Raw genomic sequence first — 25,162 nt, forward strand, 5'->3', positions numbered from 1 at the left:
CCCAGAGGCAGAGTGAACACCAACCAGTTCATCCCGGGTAATTAAAGTGAATCCATCCAGTCACTCAGCTTCCATTTATTGAGTCCTTACTATTGCCAGGCTCCAGGGATGCTGAGCAGAAGACAGTCTGAGCTACAGGGAGGGAGACGGGTAAATATATAATGAATTCGACTGTGATAAATGCTACAGAGAAGTAACCTCTTACCCAGAAGCACTGACTCAGAAAGCCTTCCTGGGATCCTGTTGAGTCATAAAGGAAGGCCCGGAGTTACCAGGGGCAGGGGCAGGGGAGGGGCAGGGAGGGCAGGGGCAGGGGCAGAGGCAGGGACGGGCAGGGAAGGGGCAGGGAAGAGGCAGGGGAGGGGAGAATAATAGGGAGGAAGAGGCAACCCAGACAGAGGGAGAAGCTTGTGCAAAGTAATGGAGATAGCAGAGAAGGCGGTCTATGCCAATGAGTAGACTTCACTGGAGGCAGATTTCAGCAAGTATGGAGTTGGTTTGCAAATCAGACAAGAACACTGGGAATAGTATAAAGAAGAATTAGATTTTTTTAAAAATTACTAGAGGGGTTTTGGAGGGGAGGATTGAAGATGGAAAAGAGTTGCTTAAACGCTGGGGAAAGAATAAGTAACGTGAAAAAGATTGCCAATATGGTAGTAGGAGCAGATAATTGGTAGATCAAGGGCCTGAAAGGTACAAATCAGAGACTGACCATTATTCAAGACCTTCCTAAATCCAGGTGAGCCTTGTTCTGCCTAAGAGACACGATCCCAAGGGATTGGAATTGGATTAAATAATGTATAGATACTCCTCTAGTCTTAATAGTTCTTGATTCCTCTAATCAAGGTTTCCATTGAGTAAGTCTCCTTGACATCTACTAGGATCCTATGATGACTTTGAACAATAAAGAATGCTTTGCTTATATAAATAAGTTACTCATCATTGTGTCTGCTCTAGCTGGTTATGGTTTTATACTGTTTTATTTTTTAAAGAAAAGGGTGGTGGCCTTTTCCCACCTTCCTAACCCAACTGACATGCGCCAGTCCATCTTGAGGATGGACTCCCCTCCCCTGGAAGGATCATTCTGGAAATTTTGTGAGTGGTGCACAGGAAGTGGGCATGACTGGGGTAGGGGGCCTCTTGGAAGGTTGACTAAAGTGGGTCCAATTCCAGAAAAAATGTGGTGAAAATGGAAAGAAAAGGAAATGCCAGTGCTTCAGCCATTCTGACATGGACTCAGCCTCCTCCCCTCCAACATCCTCCTCTGTCTGAATTCACACACATGCCCTGTGAGCTACCAGGAAGGCATGTGTCTCCAAGGACTGGCTAGCTGTTGGCCACAGCCACCTCTTCTTCCTCCTAGGCGCACAGCTAGATTAAGTCCCATCCTCCCTGGCAGTTAGTTAGGTGTGGCCATGGGACTGAATGAAATGTGAGTGGAAGTGATAAATGTCATTTATAGGCTTGGCTCATAAAGACCAGCCACTCCCCTGAGGTCTTGTCCCTTCCACAGAAACCAAGGGAGGCTAGTGTGGAAATGAAGATGGTGGAACCACAGTTGGAAAGAGCTTGAGTCCCTGAATCGCAGCCTAGAGGAGATCCACCTGCTCGCTGATCAGGAACACGGGTCTCAGTACCCAGTGGGAAATAAACTCCTACTGTATCACGCCATTGAGATTTTAGGGTGCTACCTTACGTAATGCGGTCTCATTTTCTCTTGGCTTTTACCCACAGGTTCTCAAAGTTGCCATAGTGGGAGGGGCCAACACCCTTTCCAGCCCTAACCTTGTCCTGAGCTTTAGAACACTGTCCTGGCCTTGGGGGACCGGGATCCCCTTCCCTCCCTGGAGAGTGTTTGTGGGGTCTTGAGGAGTTGCTGGAGGACAGTATCAGATACTCTTTATACGGCAGAGCCTTCGTTTCCAAGATCTACTTATAAGTACCGCGCGCTAACCGATTGCGCCACTGGAGCTCCTCCAAGATCTACTTAAAGCACACACATCACAAACTCGTCTGTAGTTGGTGAAGAGTGGGACTCAAGGCAAGGCGGTGTCTCCTGGCCCTCTCCAGCCCTGGTGGCTCAGTTGTGAGACACCGAAAAGCTCTGATGGAAAGATGGGCCACTGGGCCAGGAGCAGGAAACCAGGTGCTCGTCCTGGCCACACGAATCTAGAAAGTCCTTCCTTCTCCAGGCCTCCATTGCTTCAACTAGAAACTGAAGAGGTTGGAACCAGATGTAATCATTAAAGCCCCTTCCAGCTCTGACATTCTAGATGCCTCATCAGGGATTATGAATGCAAATGTTTGCGGGGACTAAGCATGTAAGTGGGCCAGGTGGGGACTGTGGCTAATTAGAGAACTCCTGTCCTCATGTCTCACAAAAACACCTGATCATTGCCATGTGAAGGTGTGCCTGGGTTGTGATTCTGATTTTTAAAGAAAAGCCATAAATCCAGACACCCTTAACATCAAATAGCATGATTTTTAAATATTTCAAAGAAATGTTTTACATTTATAAGCACTAAGCAGACCGAATAAGGCACACCTGGGAACCAGCATCATTCCTAGAGCTGCCAGTTCAGGACTTCTGAGTAAGGAATCCCATGGCAGGGAGCCCTTGGGCCAGAGCAAGAGCCAGGTATCCAGCCACTTGCCAGCTTTCAGGAGGCGGGCAAGGGTTTTTAGCCAAGATCTTGATGCTCTGAAACCCCACAAGAGGGTCGCAGAACATGCACACACCACTCCCGGGGGTCACAGCTTCTGTGTCTCCCCTGGGCGGTCCCCCTGGACACTGACCCAGAGACCTGGGCTTCTCATCCACTTCTTATCTTCCTCAACCCTCCCCTCTCTCCCATCACTGTTCCCAATAGAGTCAACCTGGTGCAGGTGGGAAGGAGCAAGCACTGAGTACAGATAAGCACTCCCCGGCCTGGTCTGCCCTGGACACACCGGAGGCCCCTTCTGGCCCACAGCTCTATCCTCACTGAAAACAGCCAATTCTGAGGATGCTTTTGAGGCTCAACTCCGGGATCAGGAAATGCAGCGGATGAGCCAACAGCATGCTCCCTGGCCAGGCTGTGGGGGAGTGAGGACCGTGAGTCACAGGCAGCCAAGCGGGGCCTCAGGATGGAAACCTGGGCACAAGGCCTTCCTGCTTCTCAGACGACAGCAGAGCCCAAGCCCAGCCCATTGCCTGCTGGTCGTTAATTCATGCCTCGAAGATCAAACCTTGGGACATGCTACTTGGACGCATTTTAAAGTCTCCCAGGAGCCAAACTCCACCTCTCGGAGAAGCCCCTTTCAGCCAGGCATTCCTAGCTGCCTTGGCCACCTGCTCCCAGTGACACACATTCACAGAGATTTGTCGCTCAGGATATGGGCTCGTTACCGTTTCCAAATGAGGTCAGTGTATCACTCAGGAGGCGTCTCCCTCCTCTGAGTTCCTTACACACACCCCTCCCTTAATGCTGACTCCTAAACAGAAATTAGGGAGCAGAAGGGTCCTGTTTCCATGCCTTCCTTCCAGGGATCCAGGGACAGCCAATCTTGCAAATCTCTCACTCCTCTCTTTCTCTCTCTCTCTCTCTCTCTCTCTCTCTCTCTCTCTCTCTCTCTCTCTCCCCTCCTCCCCTTCTGCTGGAGCTAAGGACTTCCACTTCAGAATCCTAAGGGAATGGCCACAGGAGGTTGGCATGAGGTTTCCTTTTCCCAACAGGTTTTTCCTGGTAATCTTAACTCACTCCTAACATTAAAAACAGCCCGGGGAGGATGACTCACTCTGCAGCCCAGATAATGCGCACGTCCTGTGCCTTGGCAGGGCTAAGGCTTCCTCCCTCGGTGCTGCCATCAGTCCACCCAAGGCAAAACTGGGCAATGAGCAATGTCTGCCCTCAGCTCCCCCTCCCTTCTGAGCACTCCTCTGTCCCTCTGCCCGCAAGCTGACCCAGCCAGGCCGGTTCCCACACTCCGGCCATTCCTGAACTCCTTTGCACCCATCAAAGCTTCACGTCAAGATCCCCTAAGTGCCCACCTCTCTATTGGGCAACACGGCCGGCTAATTGATACACCTGGATATAGCCAAGAACTCACGGACCACGGAGACAGAAGACTCAAGCTCTAGTCCTGGCCCTGCTAATTTTTAGCCATATTTTCTTGGACAAGCCTCAGCTCTCCAGTTGCATCATCTGTAAAATGAGATAATGATGCCTTCCTTGGCTCCTTCACAGGGACCAGGCAAGCTTCTGAGTCTCCACTGTCTCATCCTGTTAATTGGGGATAATAACACCATTCTTGCCCACTTCACAGGGTTGCTCTCGGACTTGAAGGAAACCACGCATGTGATAGTGCTTTGAACACAGGGAAGTGCCAGATTCAAGAAGTGTGATGGGGAGAATCACACATGCCTAACAGCAGCCTCTTGGAGACAGTGCCTCGACCTGGAGAGGTGAGCCTGCGGTTTGGAGTCTGGGAACCTTAGGCCTGAGAGGGAGGTGTGCTGGGGCAGGCGGGCCTCTTGGAATCTGTGAGATGGCATCACAGATGCAGCTGTCTTCTCTGCCCACACCCCTGGCCTAGTGGTGCCCACGTGGCTGAGATTTCCTGCCTGCCTGACACCAGCAGCCTCCGCTGCAGTCTGACAGCCCTGTCTGGAAGGTGACCTGCTCCTTGGCCATTTCTCCTTGTTCTTCCTGCTCTTCCCAGTGTCTTTGGCACTTCCGGAGCATTCTGCATCCCTCCACCCTAGAAAGCAAGCTCCATGGGTCTGCTCAGGGCTCGCCCCTCACAGGGTCCTGGGGGCAAGCTCTCCTAGCTGAGCCTGAGCCTGAGCCTGAGCCTGGCCGGAAACCTGAGTGATGCTGAGCAACTGCACCTGGTTCTGTGGTGGTGACAACAGCAGACTAACAACGACACTTAGTATTGATGTCACGCCGCCCACCAGGGTGCCCGGAGGCACTGCACAGAGCCCTTCCAAAGCTCCTGCTGTCCCCGTGGCTTATGTCCCAGCTGTGTCGGAAATGGGAAAACACCACAAAAGAAGCTGACAACAGAACCGGGTGTCCTGGGTTCCACTCCAAAAATCCAAAGAAAGAAACGTTCAGCTCTACTGCTGACATGCTGTGTGAGTTTCAAGTAGATCCTCCCCTTCTCTATGTGCTACTTAAGTGGGAACATAAAGAGCTCCATTTCCCTGGTGAAATGAGGGGGTAGAGGAGGTAATTCCTGACCTCTTAAGTATTGCACACAGATTCTGACCTCAGCCAACAGGTCCCTTGGTTCAACTTTCAAGTCCCTTGAAAGTAACACACCTATAGGCACACCTTGAGGAAGGCAAGCTCCTCTCATCAGACACATGGGAGAAATGTGGACACCCTGGTGCAGGAAACTCGAGTGTGGAGAAAAAAAAGCAACCAAGGGCAGCTCATTAAAACCAGCCATTTGGGGTTTTGGCTTGGAGATTCCTTGTCTTCCTCTGGCCCCTGAAGGAAATGCCATCCCTTAGCCAGGTTTGTTGGCTCAGAAGCTGGATGGCTGCACCGCATAGCAACAGCTCCAGCCGCATTCCCTCTCCCGGGCTCATTTCCAACCCTCCAGGGTAGGCAAGCGGCTTCGGGACTTGCAGTCTTAGGGGAAGGGGAAACCCCAGCTGAAGTGCGGGAGCAACCCTGGCGCTAGTGCCAACAAGTGGCCCGCACAGCTGCAGGACTCAAATGGGGCAGATTGACAAGCCAGGGGTGAGATGCGCCCCTCTCTTCCCCTCTGCCACTGCACCATCCACCCCTTCCGCCCCCACCGACCCTGGAAACCACCTTACCCACCTCACCCCTACCCTCCCACCCACCCCCGCCTCCTTTCCCGCCCAGTACGCCCCTAGAGGGGATCTGTTCCCGCACAGCCGGGCACTGCCATGTGCTCGCCCCCTACCTCGGTGGCCATGTTCCGGGGGTGCTGACCGCTCAAGCCGACTGAGGGGTTGGGCAAGGAGGCTGTCCGCGGTGCCGTCCGCAGGTGGGCTGGCGGCGGCGAAATGGGGTCCTGGGCGCTGTCCGTGGTGCTGATGCGGGCGCCGGGGTCCCGGGCGCCGGCGGGCAGGTGGCCCCGCGGGCCCCTGGGTCAGGCCGCTGTGCTGTCCGCGGTGCTGATGCGGGCGAGGCGAGGCGAGGCGAGGCCGCGCCTGAGGCTACTCCTCGCCGGATCGCCCGCTGCCGCCGCTCCTGCAGGCAACGGCTGGGTGTGTGTTTGACAGCGGCGGGGGTGGGAGTGGGGACGGCGGCGGGAGGAGGGGGCAGGCGCCTCCGCCGACCGGGAGGGGGAAGCGGCGGCCCCCAGACTCCGGCGCCCGCCCGCCGGAGAGGAGTCCCGCCCGCGGCCAGCGGCTCGGCTCCCGCCCCGGCGCGGAGGCTCCGCCTCTCCTGCCCTTCCCCCTAGCAAAGCGCCTGGAGCTCTGCGCTCGCTCCGGCGGCCTCCGGGACCGACAGACACGGAGGAGAGAGCGGCAGGACAGTTCTGGGGCAGGACTCTCCGCTTGCAGAGGCTAAGGGTCGTCCTCGGCTCCCTTCCTCTCCTGCACCCTGTCCCCTCCAGCCCTCCCCACCGTGGCCCAGGCTGCCTGTTCTGTATATTTTTCTTCTTCCTTTCCGGTTCCTTCTCTGTGCCCCCTCCCTCTTCCCCCGTTCTCTCCTTTCACCGCCTTGGAACCTATTAGCTAGAGGAGGATATGCAGACCGCAGAGAATCATTTTTCTTTAAATACGTTCCCGAGTTTCCTCCTCTGATACCCTGGCCCCTTTTTTCAGGGAGCTCCAGCATGGAAGCCAGTCTCTCCCTGGCCCTGGCCCCGCCCCGCTTTCCTCTGGTCTCTGCACCCCCAGAGTTTACACACACACACACACACACCCGCCACTCAAAAACCACAAGCTGGTGGTGCCAAACCGGTAGGCCCACGCTCTAAGGATGGCAGGCCTGGCTCTGGTGTTGCCTTCGCATTTTCGACACCACGCGTTCCAACCAGATGACCTATTGGCTTAATAAACCAAGGAAACACCAACACGGGGGCCTTTTTGCCCACCCTTACTGCTCCTTGTCTCTCTGAGCGGGAGCTGGGCGTTCCTCGCTGCTCACTGCTGCCTGAGGGTCCAGAGCAGCAAACAAAGGAGAGAGGGGCAGCCCGGAGAACTGGGCTCAGACTCCCCAAGCCTCACCAGCTGAATGGCCTCAGGCAAATGCTTCACATCTGAGCCTATTCCTGGAAAACGTGTGGGGCTTAGCGAGGCTATTTGTAGCGGTGTTATTTCTCCCTTCAACCTTGTGTTTTGAAATTTTCAAACATACAGGGACGTGGAAAGAATAATACGATAAACTGAACTGTCTATCTAGCTTCAATAGTTGTTAACATCTCACCATATTTGCTTCATAGACATTAGTATAGAACAGTGATGGCGAACTCATTTTTTTGGTTGATTTTTCTTTGTTAAATGGCATTTAAATATATAAAATCAATATCAAAAATATAAATCTTTGTTTTACCATGGTTGCAAATATCAAAAAATGTCTATATGCGACACAGCACCAGAGTTAAGTTAGGGTTTTTCAAAATGCTGACAAGCCGAGCTCAAAAGGTTCGCCATTACTGGTATAGAAACATGGAGGTACATTTCACTAGATTACTAGAAAGTGACTGACATTATGAGGCTTTATTCTTAAGTACTTCACCATATGTCTCCTAAGAATAAGGAAATTCTTCTACACAATCACAATATTACTAACACACCTTGAAAGATTTCGTATCATCTAATATTCTAGCTTATTGCTCCTAAAACACATTAATAGCAATGATCCCCTCAAAACTTCCCCGAGAACTTTTTATTTTTAATAGCTAACATGTACTGAGCACTTACTATGTGCCAGACCATATGTGATGTACTTTATGTGTATTACCATATATGTAATCCTCACAATTATTATTTGAATTTAAAAAGTATTGAATTATTAATTATTTAACAATAAATAATTAAGGGATTTATTATTCTTTTATTATTCCCACTTTACAAAGGAGGAGACTGAATAAGTTGCCCAAAGTCGTGTGGCTTGTGAGGAATGGAGGCAAGATTCAAAGATAGGCAGTCAAGCTCCAGGGTCTGAGTGGTGGTACTGCCTCCCTCCAGCACCTTGTAGACCATAAAGTAGCCAAGCAGTAATCACATCTCCAACTGCCTATTTCACAGATAAACACCCTGAGTCCCCAAGGATAGGTGACATGCCAAAGTAGTGGCAGGCAGGTGTTTTGTTCTGCCTTAGAATTTGACAAATGAGTTGACATCAAGGAACAACCTGAAAATAACTGTGAATACCATGGTGGTCACTGGTACTAAATAAATGCATAATCCGATTATCTCTACGCATAACTCTCCTGTTTCCTCACACTTGATTTTGATCATACTAATTAGACAAACGTCTGGAAACCACTCTCTTCACCTGATGACAAGAGACCTAGGTGAGTTTATTCAGTAAATCCATTCATTCAACATATGTTTGTCGAACACTTACTATGTATCAGGCACTCTTCTAGGAACTTGGGATACAACAATGGCTAAATGCACAAAGACTGTTCTTTTGAACTTACATATTAATGTGGTTAACAATCAATAACACTTAGCAAATAGTAAAAAATATGTCCAGGTATGATCATTGGTAGGAAGAAAAATAAAGCATAGTAATGAGAGAGAGTATGTGTATGACAGAGGAGGGGTTATTTTAGAAAGAGTAGCCACAGCTTTTTTTTGAGAAGGTGAAATTTGGGCAGAGGCCTGAAGGAAGTGAGAGAACTTACCATGCAGATACAGAGGGAAGGGTGATAAGGTCTAGAGGACAGAGTGCAAGGGCCCTGGGGCAGGAATGGGTTTAGCATCTTCAAAGAATATCAGGGAAACCAGTATCTAGACTGGTGTGTGGGAAAGGGGAGGAGGGTGGGAGCTGAGATCACAAAGGTAGCTGAAACCAGGTCTTAGAGGGCTGGTCGGCCCTGATAAGGTCTTAGGGTTTCATTCAGCAAGTGAGGTGGCAAGCCTTAGGAGATTTAAAGTGGAGGCATGGCATTATCTAATTGCAGTTTCTTAAAAGATTACTCTGGATACTAGTGTTGGGGAAGGCAAGGATAGAAGCAGTGAGACCAATTAGGAGACTGAGAGCATCATCCAGGCAAGATATGGTGGTGGCTTGGACTAGGGTGGAAGTGGTGAGAAGCAATCATACTCTAGATATAATTTGAATGAAATGCTGACAGGATCTGTGGATAGATTGGGGGTGTTGTATAAAAGAGAGTCAATAATGATTCCAAGTTTTGAAATCTGAGCCACTGAAAATTTGAGCAGGGAAGACAAAGGGCTGAGTTCGGATGGAGAATACAGAGCTTTGGATGTGTTTAGTTGATTTGGGTTTGAAGTTTGATATGCATGTTATATATCTACGTAGAGCAGGCAGTTCAGGTTCAGGGGAGAGGTAGAGGGTTGGAAATATAACTTCAGGAGTCATCAGTATGTGAATGATATTTAAAACCATGGGACTCAATGAGATCATCTAAAGAGTGGGTATAGCTAGGAAATTTGTCCAAGAACTGATCCTGGGCACTTTGTTACTTACAGGTTGGGAAGACAAAGGGAGACTGAGAGGAGTGGCCAGAGAGGTAGGAGAAGACCCACGAGAGAGTGATGTCCTGTAGCCAAGCAAGACACCGGTAACAGAGCCTTACCAGCTGTGCAGAGTGGTTGGTGCTCACCTGTAGAATAAGATGAGGACTGAGAAATGACCATGGAAAGCCCTGCCTACGAAAAAGTCTTATAAGAGTTTATTTGATGGCATTTGCAGGGAAGCAAAAACTTAACTGATTGAGAAAAAAATGCTCTGGAGAATGGCAGTTTTGCAGCTTATTTTATACATAGGATCAAAGGACGAAACCTAAGAAGGATTCCATGAAATTCATTGGTGGTAGATTAAGGAGGCGGGAGAAAGCAAAGCAGGGAAATCTCAGCAAAGTGAAGAGAGGCATACTTCTTTTCCACTGGTGGGCACAGAATGGCTAACACTTACAGCACATAGAGATGGTATTCGGGCAACAAGATAGCAATGTGTACTCTGGTTATCTGGTGCTGTGTCTTCGAGGGGTCTGGAAAAGACAATTACTCCGACGTTTCAAAGGAAAGGTTTGTTATCTTAGATGCACAAAGACAAGTGACAATTTCAAAAATAAAGCTTAACCTTTGTCAAGAAAGCTACAGGCCTCGACGAGACTACCCAGCCGCCATGACCTGCTTCTAATTAGGGAGCGTTACAGTCAGACCACACTGTGTGGCTCCTTCCCATCTCTGAGCTTGTGGGGTTTAGCTTGTGGCCCCTTTTCCAACTACAGCAGCAACAAGGTCACTGGTGAGCTTGATAAGAGCTGTTTCAGTGGGAAGAGAGGATGGGATCCTCATTAAGGTAGGTTTGGATCAGAATGAAGAAGAGGAAGCAGAAATGCTGAGAGTGTGGACAGCACTTTAGAGACATTTTGCTGTAAAAGGAGCAGAGTAGCATGGCGGCTTGAGGGAGGGGTAGAAGCAAGGCAGGCTCTTTTAAGATGGGAGGCATCAGAGCTTGTTCGTATGCTGATAGGAATAATCTATTATAGAGGGAAACATTGATGGTTCAGAAAAGAGAGGGTTAATTGCAGAATCAAGCCCTTAATAAGTCAGCAGATCATGGAATCCAGGGCAAACATGGAGGGGATGGCTTTGTAGAGGAGCACAGACAGTTTTCCCATCACGGTAGAAGCAGCATAAATGGCCAGAGATGTGAGTTAGGATGTTGTGTAGTATAAGCAAAGACTTGAGCTCTACTCCTCCCTCCACTTCAACTAGTCAGAGACTTCATGCCTCATGACCTTCATCAATAAGTACATTCAGCCATCATATATGGAAAGTTTGCTATGTGCCAGGCATGGGCTGGCACTTTCCTGAGTCACCCAAAGAGAGTCCTCCTGCTTGTAATTGAAATTGCAAGCCTAAGACAAGAACCTTTCGATGATCCACACAAGGATGAATGATCCTCCCTAGTCAGTTTGGCTCAGTGGGTGGAGCGTCAGCCCGTGTACAGAAGGGTCCCAGGTTGTCAGTTGCAGGCTCAGTGTGTGGGAGATGTGTCTCTCTTACACTGGTGTTGCTCTCTGTCTCTCCCCCTCCCTTCCACTCTCTCCAAAAATCAATGGAAAATATCCTCAGGTAAGGATTAACAAAAACAAACAAACAAACAAACAAACAAAAGGATGACGATCCCTTTTAATATCCAGCTCCCCTGACTGGAGAGAGACCCTAACAGCTTCAGCTTTTTGCCACCACATTGCCTCCAGGGCTGTTATAACAATCTCAACAGACCTCAAGGCTTGGAGGCATCAAGTGGAGGCCGTGCAGCAAGGCCCACATTTGGGGCGGGGAGAGTTTCACACTGTGCTGCCTCGCGGCTGAGGCGGGATGCTGCTGGATGGAATGTTCCCACACTCCAGTCATTGGGACTTGAACTTTTTAGGCAGGAGGAGATGTTGAGATTTAATCTGACTAATCATTATTACCCAGCGCCTTGGAACCAACCAGTCCTGTGCGAGAGCCTAGCTCTTTGATGTTTTTGTCATAAATCAATGAGCTTGCCTACAAAGTAACATCAAAGAAGATCCACTAATGAATTCAATCGTTATCATTCTCCAATCAAGGCTGCCTTGCAAAGTCTCCACAACCACCACCACCACCACCATCACCACCACCACCACCACCAAAAAGGACCACAGCCAGAGGAAGAAACCAATGGAAGGATTTGGAAATCATGATATCTGGAAAGAGATGAGAGAAAAATGAACTCCTGCAAACTGCAGAAAAGACAGGAAAAGATCCAGCAAATCTCAGGGAAATGAAGAAAAAGCAGGGGAGCCAGGGACATTCTCATCACTTGCATCTGGAAGGAAAACAATTGCATGAATGCTTGAGGGGGAAACTGTGGTCTGGAAAGTTAAATGGTGTCTTCTCAGAGCGCATTGCGGGGACTAGGAGGAAGTGTGTGGTGGGAAACAGTGTCCCTCGAGTCAGATGGCATGGGTGCAACCTCTCGCTCTGCTATTCACTATGTGAATACAAGTCTCAATCTCTCTGAGCCTCAGTTCTGTCTCATCTATAAAACGGTGGCAATAATTCTCCCTCCCTGGATAGGATCCCTCCCAGCATGGGGAGCTTTGTCTAGATGTTACCTGACTTTCCCAAATCTGGTCTTTCAAGAGGAAAACAGGAAAAGATTTGTAGAGATGACTAGCTGGAGATCTTCCCACAGTGACATTTCTTTCAGGCTCAGCAAGATTTCCTAACTTTCTAAAGTCAAAATTTCCAAACATGCTTCATTTAGCTCAGTGAGCACCTACTGTATGCCAGTCAGAAAGATGACCACGGGGTGTTTCCAACTCCCCAAGGATAACACAATATAATTGAGCAATGACCAGGCTCTGTGGTAAGTGCTAAGGTGGAAATAGTTGCCTCAGAGTTGGGATTCTTTTCTGAAAAGGTTTTACAACTGCCTGATGTTTGAGCTTGAACTTCAAGGACTAGTATCATACACCCAGACAACAGATAAAGAGACAGGTGTGCATAGCCAAGAAGGCATGAAAATTGCCTGGAAATGCAGAACCTCTGGAACCTCAAACTCAAGAAAGCAGCTTCCAGGCAGCAATAGGGATGATTGCAAAGGCCCCAGAAACATGAATGAAGGGAACCCACCCTGAAAAACAGTATCAGAGCAGCAGACCATGACACATGTCTGGAAGTGGAGTCATGAGGAGGTGTCTAAGCTATGGGGGGGCTGCCGCCCTTTCTTAACTTTATTCATAGTCTGTCTCTCTCTCTCTCTCTCTCTCTCTCTCTCTCTCTCTCTCTCTCTCTCTCTCTCCAGAGGAAGTGGAGTGGGAGGCAAGTTTCTATAAGAATTCACAGCCACACCAGGAGAAACTGCAGATACTGGCATGACAACAGGGAACTCTTAGCCAAAACCTACCTGTCATACAGCAGCCACTGTGCTGGATGCCAGGGAGAGTACCCAAAGGCATAGGCCCCTGTTCTAACAGTGGCTCCAGAGTAACAATCATCAAATGATTGACGGCAGGGTCTCACTTCCATACCAAACAAACTGGCACAAACACACCAGTCACTTCAAACCATAGCCAACCGGGGGGAAACTGCAAGGCTGCTGATTCAATGACGGAAATTCTTTGAGAAAGCATATATAGGCATGGGCATAAAGGGTAATGGGTGCTTATAAAGCATCATTAATTATGAGAGCCAAAAGGGAGCAGGGAGTCCAAACCAATTTCACCTGCAGAACCCTTTGTTCAAACAAAATCTTGCATGAAAGTCAGATTTATAAAACAAATAAAAGAAAGTGGGTTTGAATGAAGGGATGCAGAACTTACCTGCCCTACCACCCCCTCACTCCCTACAAAAGCCCCAAGACACACACACCCCCCATGGGCTCCCTAGGGCTCAATAGAATGTGTTTTTGTTTAATCATCAAAGTAACACATGCCTATGATTTTAGAAACATACTAAAAGGCTTACAATAAAACACAAGAGTCCCCTGCCTACTCTACCTGCGCCTTCCTACCTTCAGTCATTTTTTCCCTAGGAGAAATGCCTTTCCACTCTTTTGACTGTTTCTGCTTTAAATTCTTCCGATAGTTATCTTTACGTTGCTAATGATATGTGTGTAGTTGTATTTCTTGACTTTTTAACTTTAGAAACCTTGTCCTGTTTTCTGTAAGGACAGAAAAGAACTGAGCTCACCCTGCCACCACCCCCCACCCCCACCCCCTTATAGTTACAGCACTGTTTGAATTTAATTTTTATCCATGTATTCATGAAATTCGTTTGAAAGTCCAACCAGGAACAAGGGCTTATAAAGAAAAACAGCAGCCCTTCCTAGTTCTTCCTTCCCTCTCATTCTCCCCATCCTTCTTCCCACTAAAGTAGGCTGGCTGGTGGGAATAGTGAACTTCTCTGTTTACTTCCCCTTCTTGTTCTTCTTCTATAGCAATCGTCACGTTTTCTGGCAAACAATGTCACTTATTCTGTCTCCCGCTTGTCTTGCCTGCTACAGTGTAAGCTCGGGCAGGGAGTTTGTTATGTTCACTGATGGATCCCAAATGTCTAGAATAATGTCAGGCTCAATCAGTATTTGTTGAATTAAAGCAAAACTCTCTGGAAAAGGGAGAGAAAGAAGCAGGGTTCCTTTGAACCTTGTTAAAACCAATCATTTTACATCTGATTTGTTCTATGGGAAGGAATGTATATAAGTAAACATTTTATTTTGTAGAAGATACACAATTCTTCTGGACAGTGGGAGAGGCACTATAATGAAGACCTCAGTTCAGACTTATTGGCTTTGGACAAGCTGGTCCAATTGCCTTGGAAGGAAAGCAGCTTCCACGCTGCTTTCTGTCTGGGTAGGAAATGAACGTTGAGGAAATGGCCTTTGTCAACCCCCCTCTCCCAAGGACAGCTCCTGCTGTGGAAGGAGAGGCCCAGGTGCTTCCTCCAGGGGCAACAGCCACCATGACACCCAGAGCCAGAGGCCATTGGCCAAGGCCTGGGCACTGGGCACTGGGCACTGGTGGGAAGGAGAGAATGCCGTCCTGAGCCAAGCCCACCCTCCAGAGGCATCTCACAACCCATCCATCCCAGGAACACTTTCTTGAACCATCCTATTCCCGACACAAGGTTTTGTAGGCGCCTTTCTTATGGCCTTTCTCTTACCGTGCTGAGTGGCAACCTCCTATAGAGCTTTTGAAATTCCTGACCAGGGTAAGGTCACAGGGCAGGTTCCGTGATTGGAACGTCTCCATAGTCTTCGGAGTTCTGTGAGCTACTGCACCATTCCCTGCCTCTGGGTCATCTATTGCTGCTTCTGGCCCCCTGCTGCCTCCCTGTACCTATAGCTTCCTTCCCTAAAGCTAAAGCATATAGCTCTCTCTTCACCAAGGCCACACCCCCTGGGCTCCTATTGTTCCAGAGATCCAGCCATCTGGCCCCTGCCAATCATAATCACGCCCAGGCCCTTCTCACCACTTCTCTCCCTCACACCCTCCAAGCCAGCACAGCCAATTGGACTTCTGCGCCTCCACCCTCAGGTGTGCCACGCTCTGTATCACTTCCTAGCCTTCCTTCATATATGCTCTGTCTGGGATGTTCTTCCCTCCTCTTCACCTGGATAAATCTCTTCAGATTCCAATGTAAAATTTACTTCCTTGAGTAAGTACAGTTTTTTCCTTTTTTTCCCTATATTTTGTTTATTCTGATTATATTTATTAAAATTTTACTATTTGTTGAAACTATAATAAAAATTGAGACTTGTAAAAAATAAAATAATAAAATTTACTTCCTTGGGGAAGCCTTCCCTGGCATGTTAGCTGCGGTTAGGTGCCCCTTTTATGAGCACCCTATGAGTGCCCTACAAAATAATCATATTTTCCAAAATTTATGTCTGTCTTCCCTTATTAGAACACTAGAGGCCCAGTGCACGAATTCATGCACAGGTGGGGTCCTGCTGCCCAGGGTTGAAGGGGGGCCGATAGTGGGCAGGGCTGGCCAGGAGGACGGGAAGTTGGCGGGCCAGCCCTGCCCCCTAGTCCAACTCCTGGTCAAGGGGACAATTTGCTTATCAGCCTTTTGTTATATAGGATAAGTCCCTCAAAGGCAGGAAGTGTGTTTCCTTAACTGCATTCCCAGTGCTCAGAATAGTTCCTGGAACATAGTAAGTGTTCAATTAATATTTGTACAGGAAAGTGGGTGTATTTACAGGAAAGGGAATGACTCCATTCAGTTCTCCAACCTTGAGCCTCATGCAAGGAGAGGCATAGCCCCAATCCTAAAGGACTTTACAGTCTTGTTTGGGAAATGCAGATAAAACAGGACACAATGAACAACTGACAGGTGCCCCAGTGACCCATAGAGACAATGAGGGTTGAGGGAAAGCTGAGAAGGGAGAGGTCCCCGTGACTGGTGACAGAGTCGTCCCCTGGCCCAAGGGACCAGAGGAAGTTTCTGAAAGATGAGGTGTTTGATACTTAGAGGCTGACAAGGAAGGTATATGTGAAACAGCAGACCATGCTGGCTGACTTGAACTACTCCATAGAGAAACCAGGCTGCAGTCAGATAATGAAAAGCCATTAAAGAGAGACAATGGGGGCCTGCAAGGGAGCCAAAACAGTGAGGGCACAAGGAAAGCAGTCTACTGGAACAGGTCACCTGGGAGCATCCCGGGATGGGTTGGAGGGGAGGGGCTGAAGCAGGAAGAGCAGGAAGAAAGCTACTGTGCTTGCCCAGTTGGTGGGAATGGGAGGCGCAGGTCACTGCCTAGGAATGAGGGCAAAGGAACAGACTCAAGAGACATTTTAAATGGAATTGCCACAGGCTGCTGCTTCCAGCTGAGCACAGGAGATGAAGAAGGGAGGGGAGGACACAGAGGACGCAGGACTGTCCATCCATCTCTGTGGCTGGGAGATGCCCTGGTCAGAAATCACAAGGGCAGACCAGGAAACTCTATCTATGCCAGATACAAAGGGCAGGAGAAGCTTCCGTGATTTTTTAGAGATAAAAGGACTGCAAGACTCTAAGTTAAGACTTGAGAGGTCTCTCTAAAAAGTAATAGTTAATGCCATAAGAAGGGGTCTCTTGACCTTGGGAGCTAGGAGAAATGGACCAACGCTGTGTGGCCTTGGACAAGATGGTGCAATTGAAGTCAGACGCCTCAGATCAGATCCCAGCGTGTCACTTACTAAGGGAACACCCTTGGGCAAGTTAATTAACCCTGCAGAGCCGAGGCTCCACATCTGTGAAGTTGGGATGATAATGCCTAAGTGGAAGGGTTTTTTGTGAGGAGCAAATAAAATAACCTCTGGAAACAGCCATGTTTGACTCCTCGTCCACAGCAGGCGTTCAGCCAGGGCAGCTGATGGTGAGAAGTCAGTGCAAGAGGGAGAGAAGGTGGCAGGTGGAGACCCAAGACCCTGGAGAATTCATCACAGAAGCCCAAGGAAGCACAGTCACTGGAAGGTGGATGGATGGTGTCAAGTATTACAGAAAATTCAAGAGCAATGGAGTGGCAGCAATCACATTACCAAGTGAATACAGAGTGCAATTTGGAGTACAAGAGGCACTAATGAACAGAATAATAAAAAAATTTAAAAAAGCAAGAAAAAAATCTACACAAAGACAGTCTACCAGTCAGATGTTTGGATTGCAAAAAGATTATCCTACTAACATGGTTTGAGCAATAAACACATTTAATTAACAGGAAGTCTGGTGAGGAGGGTCTCCGGGTTTAGCTCAGTAGCTCAGCCGTGTCCTCAAGAACCCAGGTTTTTTTCATCCTTTCCCTAGAACATCCTAAGCACTTTGGTTTCTCATCCTCAGACTGATTGCCTCATAGTTGCAAGTGGCTGCTGCAGCTCCAAACATCCATGGCAGGAAGGAAGGGGGAAAGCCTACTTCCTTTTCTCAGGAGATAAGTCTTCGAGAAAATTTCCCAGAAGCCCCCTAACAGACTTCCTCTTACGTCTCATTGGCCAGAACTCAGTCACATGGCCTCTTCCAGCTGCAAGGGAAACCAGGAAAGCATCTAGCATTTTCAGACTCTCAAGGCAGAGGAGGCAAGGAAGAAGAGGTTGCAAATAGCCAGAGATTAGATGTGACCAAAACTTTCTACCATAAACTCATTTATGAAGCCTGGAAATCACAAGCAGAGGAATGCTGAAGATAATAAGAAGGCATGGAAGGAGGGGGATCATAGAGGAGAGAGGACAGGACCAGGTCTGAGAGAGGACGAAGGTTATAGTCTCTGCCATAGGCAAGAAGGGTAGAGGTGGGCATGAAAAAAAGATTCTGAAGAGAAGAGAGTAAATAACCTCAACTTCAGCAAAGCCAAAAGTGGCTGCTTTGGGGAATACACCAGAAAATCAAGGGAAATACAGTGAGATACCACCTTCTAGATTAGACTTACAAAGACGGTCAAGGCAGGCATTGGGCAGGCTGTGGAGCAATGCAAGCATTTATATAACGCAGATGGGAGTATCAGTAGGCACAGCTGCTTTGGAAAATACTTTAGCACAATCCCATATAATTCCAGCAATTTCACTCCTAGATTTACACCACTGCGTATGTGTGTTCAGTTATGAACAGGAATGTTTATAGCATCGCTGCTTGTACAAGAAAAAAAACAAAACATCCCAACTATCCTTAGGCTGAAGAATGAACAATTAAATCATGATCTATTCCTACAATGGAATACTATATAGCAGTAAAAACACGCACAAATTATAGAAAAATAATGTTGAGTTAAAAAGGCAAGTGGCAGAAGAATATATATATATATTTTAGAGGCCCAGTGCACAAATTTTGGGGGCAGGGGGTCCCTCAGCCCGGCCTGCTCCCTCTCTCAGTCTGTGAGCCCTCGGGGGATGTCAGACTGATGGGAGGTGGGAAAGGCTCCCGCCACCACTGCTGCACTTGCCAGCTGTGAGCCCAGCTTCTAGCTGAGTGGCCCTCCCCCTGTGGGAGCACAGGGGGCAACTCCTGTATTGAGTGTCTGCCCCCTGGTGATCAGTGCGCATCATAGCAACCGGTCATTCTGCCGTTTGGTCAATTTGCATATTAGCCTTTTATTATATAGGAGATATATATATATGGTGTTTCCTTTTATATAAAGTTTCAAAACATGCAAAAACTAAAACAATGTTACTTAGGTATATACACAAGTGGCAAATTATTAAGAAAAGCAAATATATACATTTCAGGAAAATGGTTAGCTCTAGGGAAGGGAAGGGACCAGCATACAGGAGACTCCAAATGGGAGGCAGCATTCTTATTCTTACATTGACTGGTGGGTACAAAGACATTTGCTATGTGCTTATTCTTTATACTTTATGCATATTCCAGAAGTTATTACTTTCATACCTGCTGAATAATTAAAAGAATATAAAGATACAAAGAAGAGAGAATCAAGGTGAGATGCAGGCATCTCACAAGGGGGGCAGAACCCTCCCATCACACCACCATGTGGAGCCTGCAGAGCCCAGACAGTGGTGCTTGTTACGGCTGAAACCGGACCAGCTCTATCTGTACGTCAGTCGGGACTGGGAGGCCCCACGTTGGAGAGGAAGGGAGTGAGGACAGGCGCAGGGTGGGGAGAGAGCCAGGGTGTTAGGATGTTTTTCTTTGAGTAACTGGGGGTGAAAATAGGAATAATAAGAATTGCTTCCTATATGGAGAACTCACCCTGTATTTTTCCTAGATCTCATCGAAACCTCCTGATAAGCTTATGAAGGGGAATTACTACCTCCATTCCCCCACAGAAAACAGAGGCTTAACGAAGGTAAGTTACTTGCTCAGGTCACCCAGTGAGTCTGTGGGAAAGTCAGACACTTACAATAATCCATAAACTCCTCCAGTCTGAGCTGCCTCCCCTTCCAACCTCAGCTCACACCACACTGACCACCCACTCCTCCAGGTCTCTGCTGCCTAGAACTTGGCACATCCTGTCTCCCCTTCCACAAACCCACCTCCCCACTCTTTCCCTGACAGAGTCCTCACACCTTCTGGTCTCAGCTTCATGCCCCTGCTCAGAGGCCTCCGGGACCCCTCACTCCAGGTGGCCCCTCTCACTCTCCTTCCCTGGACTCCAGCCTCCTTGCGCTTCACCTGCTCACCTTCCTCTGTTGCTTTGCTTGTTTCTTGTCTCTCTCAAGTAACATAAGCTCCTTGAGGACAGGCACAATATGCCTCTTGTCCACCACTGTATCCCAGTGCCCAGCTCTAGGTCTGACATGCAGTGGGCATTTAATAAACGTTTTTTGACTGAATAAAAACCTGGACCAGGGTGGTGAGAAGAGGCTGAGAAGGGAGACATGGAGACAGATTCAAACCCACATCCCTGCTCAGAGAGGGCTCTGTCCACACTCTGTACCGGGGAGGTGGGGGGCATTGGTAAGCCCCCTCTGCCTTCAGCCTGGTGTCTGGGCAGCCTGGCTATTCAGGAAGAGAGAAGAGAAGACCTTCCAGATGGCCCTGTTATTGGCAGCCTGGGCACAACTCTGCCCCGGGGGGTGGGGAGAGCCTCCCTTCCTTTATCTGCTCCTAATGAGATCTTTCCTGACTGCATCACGGGGTTCTTGGCAACCTCTGTTCCAGAAAGATACCCTGAAATCGGAGGCTGTTCAGAGATGAAATATCTGAAACCATGCAGGACAAGGGGAATAGAATAATTATAACAAATGAAAGGACCCACACTCTGGGCTTTGCCAAGTGGAGCAGAATAGGATAACTGCATGCAAGCATGTGAAGCCCTCCGGGGTGGAGCACTCCGATGACCGGAGGGGATGTGATTGTGTGAATGGAATCGATGAATCAATCCCTGGGAATCTAGGCTTAGTGCAGGAACTATTTCCTCCTAGTGAAAGCAGTTTCTAATTGAAGGGAGTGGGTGCCATCCCTAAAGGCATTTAAACCCATCTTACACCAAGCCAGGCAGATCCTAAAGTATGATGGCCTTGTTCTAGAAGGCTGGGGTCAGGTGCTGGAGAGGAAGGTGGCCGTGTGGTGCAATGGTTAGTTGCATAGTCTCTGAGGCGAGAGAGGGCCGGAGTCCAGCCCCAGTCCTGGCTGTGGGGCGCAGTGGAGAGAGCACTGGATGAGGAGCCAGGAACCCCGGGGTTGAATCCCAGCTCAGGGTCTGACTAGCTGTGTGACATTTGACAGGTACCTCTCTGGGCCTCAGGTTCTCCATCATTTAAAAGAGGAGGGGGGGCCTCGTGACCCTAGGGGCTCTCCCAGGCGTGGCACCCTGGGGTCTGCAAAGTCTGTCTTACAGCTGTTCAGATGTGTCTGGATTTCCCTCCCTCTTTAGGGTCATTTTACACATAGGTCAGCAGGAAATTGGAATCTTTCCGGAGGTTTTCCTGACACTGAAGTCACTTAGTGTCAGAGGATCCGTCCAACACCTGAGCAGGGCTTCCTCGGAGCTCTGGGGTGGCCCACCCCCCAGAGGCCCGCCTAGTCAGGCAGAAAGGACAGGTGGAGGTGGTGGCCTCCCCCTCAGGACCCCACTTCTGCATAGAGAGCCACAGCTAGTCAGAAGCTAGTCCCTGGGGGGAGCCCTGGCCTCGTGCCCTGGATAGGGACTAGGGGGCCAGCGTTGATTGGGACAGGCTGGGATGGCGGGGCTCAGTGCTCTGTGGGAGGGGGACAGACCCGCCTCCTGTAGCAGCAGTGGCGCTCTCATTAGCTGAGCCCTCACGCTGCGCCCCAAGCTGAGGACCTCATATCCATCATCTCACTTAATCCTCACAGCCACCCTAAAAGGAAAGTGGTACCTTGGCTACGCCCAGATTTCAGGTGGGCAAGCAGCTTGCCCAAGGCGACACAGCTAAGTAAACAAGTCAGGATGCCAACCCTGGTCTATCTGGATGCAGATCTCGTCCTCTTTCCAGGGAGTCTCTGCTCCCCTGGAGGGAATTCAGAGACTAAAGGCCGGCCTATCCCAGAATCTCACCCCTGCCAGCCTGCAGGTCCAGGAGCCACACCTGGGAATTAAAGGTATCCCCTGAAGGACACAATAAATAGGAAATGTGTTAGACTGTCAGGCACTCCCACAGGCCATAGCCAATGGGACGGGAGCTATCGGTAGGGAAGGGGAGGGGACCTTACAGACACCAGGCTGTGCCAGGCGCCCCCTGACCAGGGCCTGAGTTTGAATGGACTGCAGAGCTGAGTGTCTTGTCTTGGTTCTATTTCCCTCAGAAGATACCAGAACCCTTTTGGCACGGGAATCCCAAAAGCACGATGCCCGGCATCTGTTTCCTCGGCGGCTCCCGGGACGCCATTGGTCCAGGTTCTGTGGCGGCTGCCAAGGCAACCGACTGAGCTTCGTGGTCCTGGTCTCCTGAGGTTGCCATTTGATCTTCATCTACTATCACCATGTCAGCAGTTGCCAAATGCTAGAAAGCTGGGGTGACACATTTAGGGTAGGGGAAGCTGGGATACTCTTAGCCCCAGCCCTCTGAGGTCAGCACCACAGAATCATAGAGTCGAAGAGTCGACACAGGGGCCATGTGGCTCAGAGCTCCAAGCCCCACCCTGGGGGGCCCACTCAGTAGGCTGGGGGGACTTGGGGGTTTGTATTATTGACAAATTCCTCAGGAGTCCTGAAGCCCGCTCAGTGGGGAATCCCTTCCTCCTCATCCTCACAGAAGAGCGTTCATTCAGGGACAGGGCACTCACTACCTCCCAAGGTAATATATGTCCTGGTGCGGGACGTGCGGGCCTGAAACCAGCTTTCTCTGGGACACAGTCAAATGTCTCTGCTCCCCCGGGGACACTCATCGGGCCCTCCCCAAGCACACCCTGCGGACCCGGCCCCCCGTGGCTGCCACTGGCCGGCAGGCTCCCTTGCCGACTGGTCCTGAGCAAGGAGCGATTCTCCTTGCCGAGCACACGGAGCTCCAGAGGTGGGCGACGGCTCCTCCTGTCCCCCACCCCCCAGCACACACCCCTGGGGTGATGTGGGATGGCGGGGCACCCATCCGCACTATAATGTGCCAGAATCAAAAATGGGACCGCTGCACAGGACCTCAGCACTCACCTAGTTCAACTTCTCCTCTTACCCAGAGAGGGGCAGGCACTCCTCCTGGGCCACCCAGCACGTGTAGCTCACCCTGGCTCAGTCTGCCCAGCAGAAACCCCCAATGCACGCCCCCCCAAGAAGGCAGGCACACTGACAACATCATAGCTGAGAGGAGGACTCCCGGGGGCCCCGGGATCACTGTAACCCCAACTACCAGGACTTGGCGGCCCTCCCAGCATCCCTGGCCCTGGCTCCTGGTCGGAGTCAGGTAGCTCTGCCCTGGCGTCCAGGAAGCCCGGGGCCTCGGTGCCGGCCACCTGCTCCCAGAGTGTGGAGGTCGGGCGGACAGCCCCCGTCCCTTCTCCAGGTTATTTATAAAGTGTTTTCGGGTGAGTCAGGTGCCCAGGCCAGTAGAGACTGTTCCCTCGGAGATGCTATAAATGACCTGGGCTCTGCAGTCCCACCCCAACCCTCAAGAGCTCCTGGTGGAAAGGCTGAGCCAGGGAGCTGGGACCAGCAGGGGTCTGTGGGCTGTCCTGGTGCCCCTACTAGTGGTCTGAGCCCCGAGCAGGCTAGTCCTGTGGGGGGACAGGTGGGAGAACCCCGGCAGGGGAAGGAGGACCTGGCCAGGTCCCCTCGACCACACGCCCCTTGCCAGCCAGTGCAACTCCCCTGCACCTTCCCAAACCAGACTGACAGACAAGCCCAAGAAGACAGCTCCCACCCCCGCGCCAGGCGCTGTGCTCCCACCTCTCTTCCTGTGTGTACTGCTGCCGCCTCCGCCAACAGACCAGCTATTTATATCGCTCTGCGCAGGGAGCGCAGGCTCCACGCCTCTCCCTCTTCCTGCTCCTGGCAGCACTCTAATTACTTCCTCAGCTGGGTGCCGCCTGCCACGGGCACCCTGGCTGGGCCACGTAAATAACTGCCCCTGAGCTCACACCCGGCTTCCCTCAGAGGCCGGAGGCCCAGATGGCCCCGCAGGGAGCAGGAGCCTGACCAGCCAGCACGGCCTGAGAAGATGCAGGTCCTTTCTGAGCCTGAACTGAGGGCACGTGGGGGTCTCTGGAGCCCACCCCCTCCTCTGCGGCCCCAGCCACAGCCCCAGAGGAGCCACGTGTGTGCCGGGCACCCTCCACAGGAGTAGGGAGGACAGCAAAAGCATAAGCCCTGTCCGCCCTCAAGGGAGACAAACACATAAACAACTCATTATGCAGCCAGAAGAATGAAGTAAGTGCTAAATAAAGATACAAGCTGTGCACCAGGCCTTCAGAGCCTCAATTCTTCCCTGCTTCATTTTTCTTATTACAAAATCAATTCATATTCGTTTTACAAAAAAAAACAAACTATAGATGCAGATAACAAAAGGAAAATGACAATGCATTCATTGTCCAGCCACCCATGGACAGCCTGTCCCTACCTGAAGCTGACTTTTAAAACAGTGCAAGGTCAGGCTTCAGAGCTCAGGGTCCCAGGCCCCTCAGCCTGCCTCCAGCACAATCGCCGGAACGATCAAAACTTACAAGAAAGGATAGTACGATTTCAGAGCAAGATAATATGGATAGTATGGCAGGTTTATGTAAAAAAAATTCAAATCCTATACAAATGCCTAGAAAATGTCTGAAAGGATATAGACCAAACGGTTAGCACTCGTCAGCCGCAGGGGAAGGAGTAGGATGAAACACACAAAAGAGACTTCTTTTTCTTCTAGAAATTTCTTTAGTTGAACTGTCACAATAAACAGGCACAATTTTAAAAATTACCTTAAAACAAACAATTGCTCAATAAATAATTTCTAAATTATGGTATTGTATTATCTTTGCACTTAGAATAACATCATCTTCAAACTAAAGGGAAGTATAGTGGCTGTAGAAAACAGTTTGGCAGTTTTTCAAAAGTTAAACATAAAATCACCATATGACCCAGCAATTCCACTTCTAGGTTATATGCTCAAAAGAATTGAAAACGGACTCACGCAGACACGTGTCCCCGAACGGTCATAACAGCGCCCTCCACAACTGTCCAGAGGTGGGAACAGCCCACTGACCATCCGGGCGAATGGGTCAACGAGCTACTATACGCATACAATTAGAAGGAGCTGAGTGCTCATTCACGCTGCAACTCGGATAAACCTTGAAAACACCTTAAGTCAGCGGTTCTCAACCTATGGGTCACGACCCCTTTGGGGGTCGAACGACCCTTTCACAGGGGTCGCCTAAGACCATCGGAAAACACATATAATTACATATTGTTTTTGTGATTAATCACCATGCTTTAATTATGTTCAATTTGTAACAATGAAGTTGGGGGTCACCACCACATGAGGAACTGTATTAAAGGGTCGTGGCATGAGGAAGGTTGAGAACCACTGCGTTAAGTGGAAGAAGCCAGTCGCAAAAGGCCACACATTGTATGGTCCCTATTATAAGAAGTGAGTGGAATAGGCAAATCCATGGGAAGGGAAAGCAGATTCGAGGTTGCCGGAGGCT

At 49.7% G+C, this 25,162-nt stretch overlaps 1 protein-coding gene across 2 annotated transcripts in view; it reads right to left on the reverse strand.

Annotated features, from left to right (window-relative positions):
- The window catches only part of GOLGA7B (golgin A7 family member B), a 31,152-nt gene extending 7,617 nt beyond the window's left edge, over nt 1-23,535 (reverse strand). The window contains exons 1-2 of one of the 2 annotated variants that reach the window (XM_036336411.1): nt 23,424-23,535; nt 5,923-6,212 (exon numbers count right to left, since the gene is read on the reverse strand). In XM_036336411.1, the coding sequence (XP_036192304.1) occupies nt 5,923-5,934 (12 nt within the window). In that variant the 5' untranslated portion in view covers nt 5,935-6,212; nt 23,424-23,535. Of the gene's footprint in view, nt 1-5,922; nt 6,391-23,423 lie in introns of those variants that run through there. The other variant, XM_036336410.1, reaches the window with a different exon arrangement.
- Nucleotides 23,536-25,162: the final 1,627 nt, after the last annotated feature.

The sequence above is a fragment of the Myotis myotis genome, unplaced genomic scaffold, assembly GCF_014108235.1.
Source record: "Myotis myotis isolate mMyoMyo1 unplaced genomic scaffold, mMyoMyo1.p scaffold_m19_p_15, whole genome shotgun sequence".
NCBI classification, from domain to species: Eukaryota; Metazoa; Chordata; class Mammalia; order Chiroptera; family Vespertilionidae; genus Myotis; species Myotis myotis.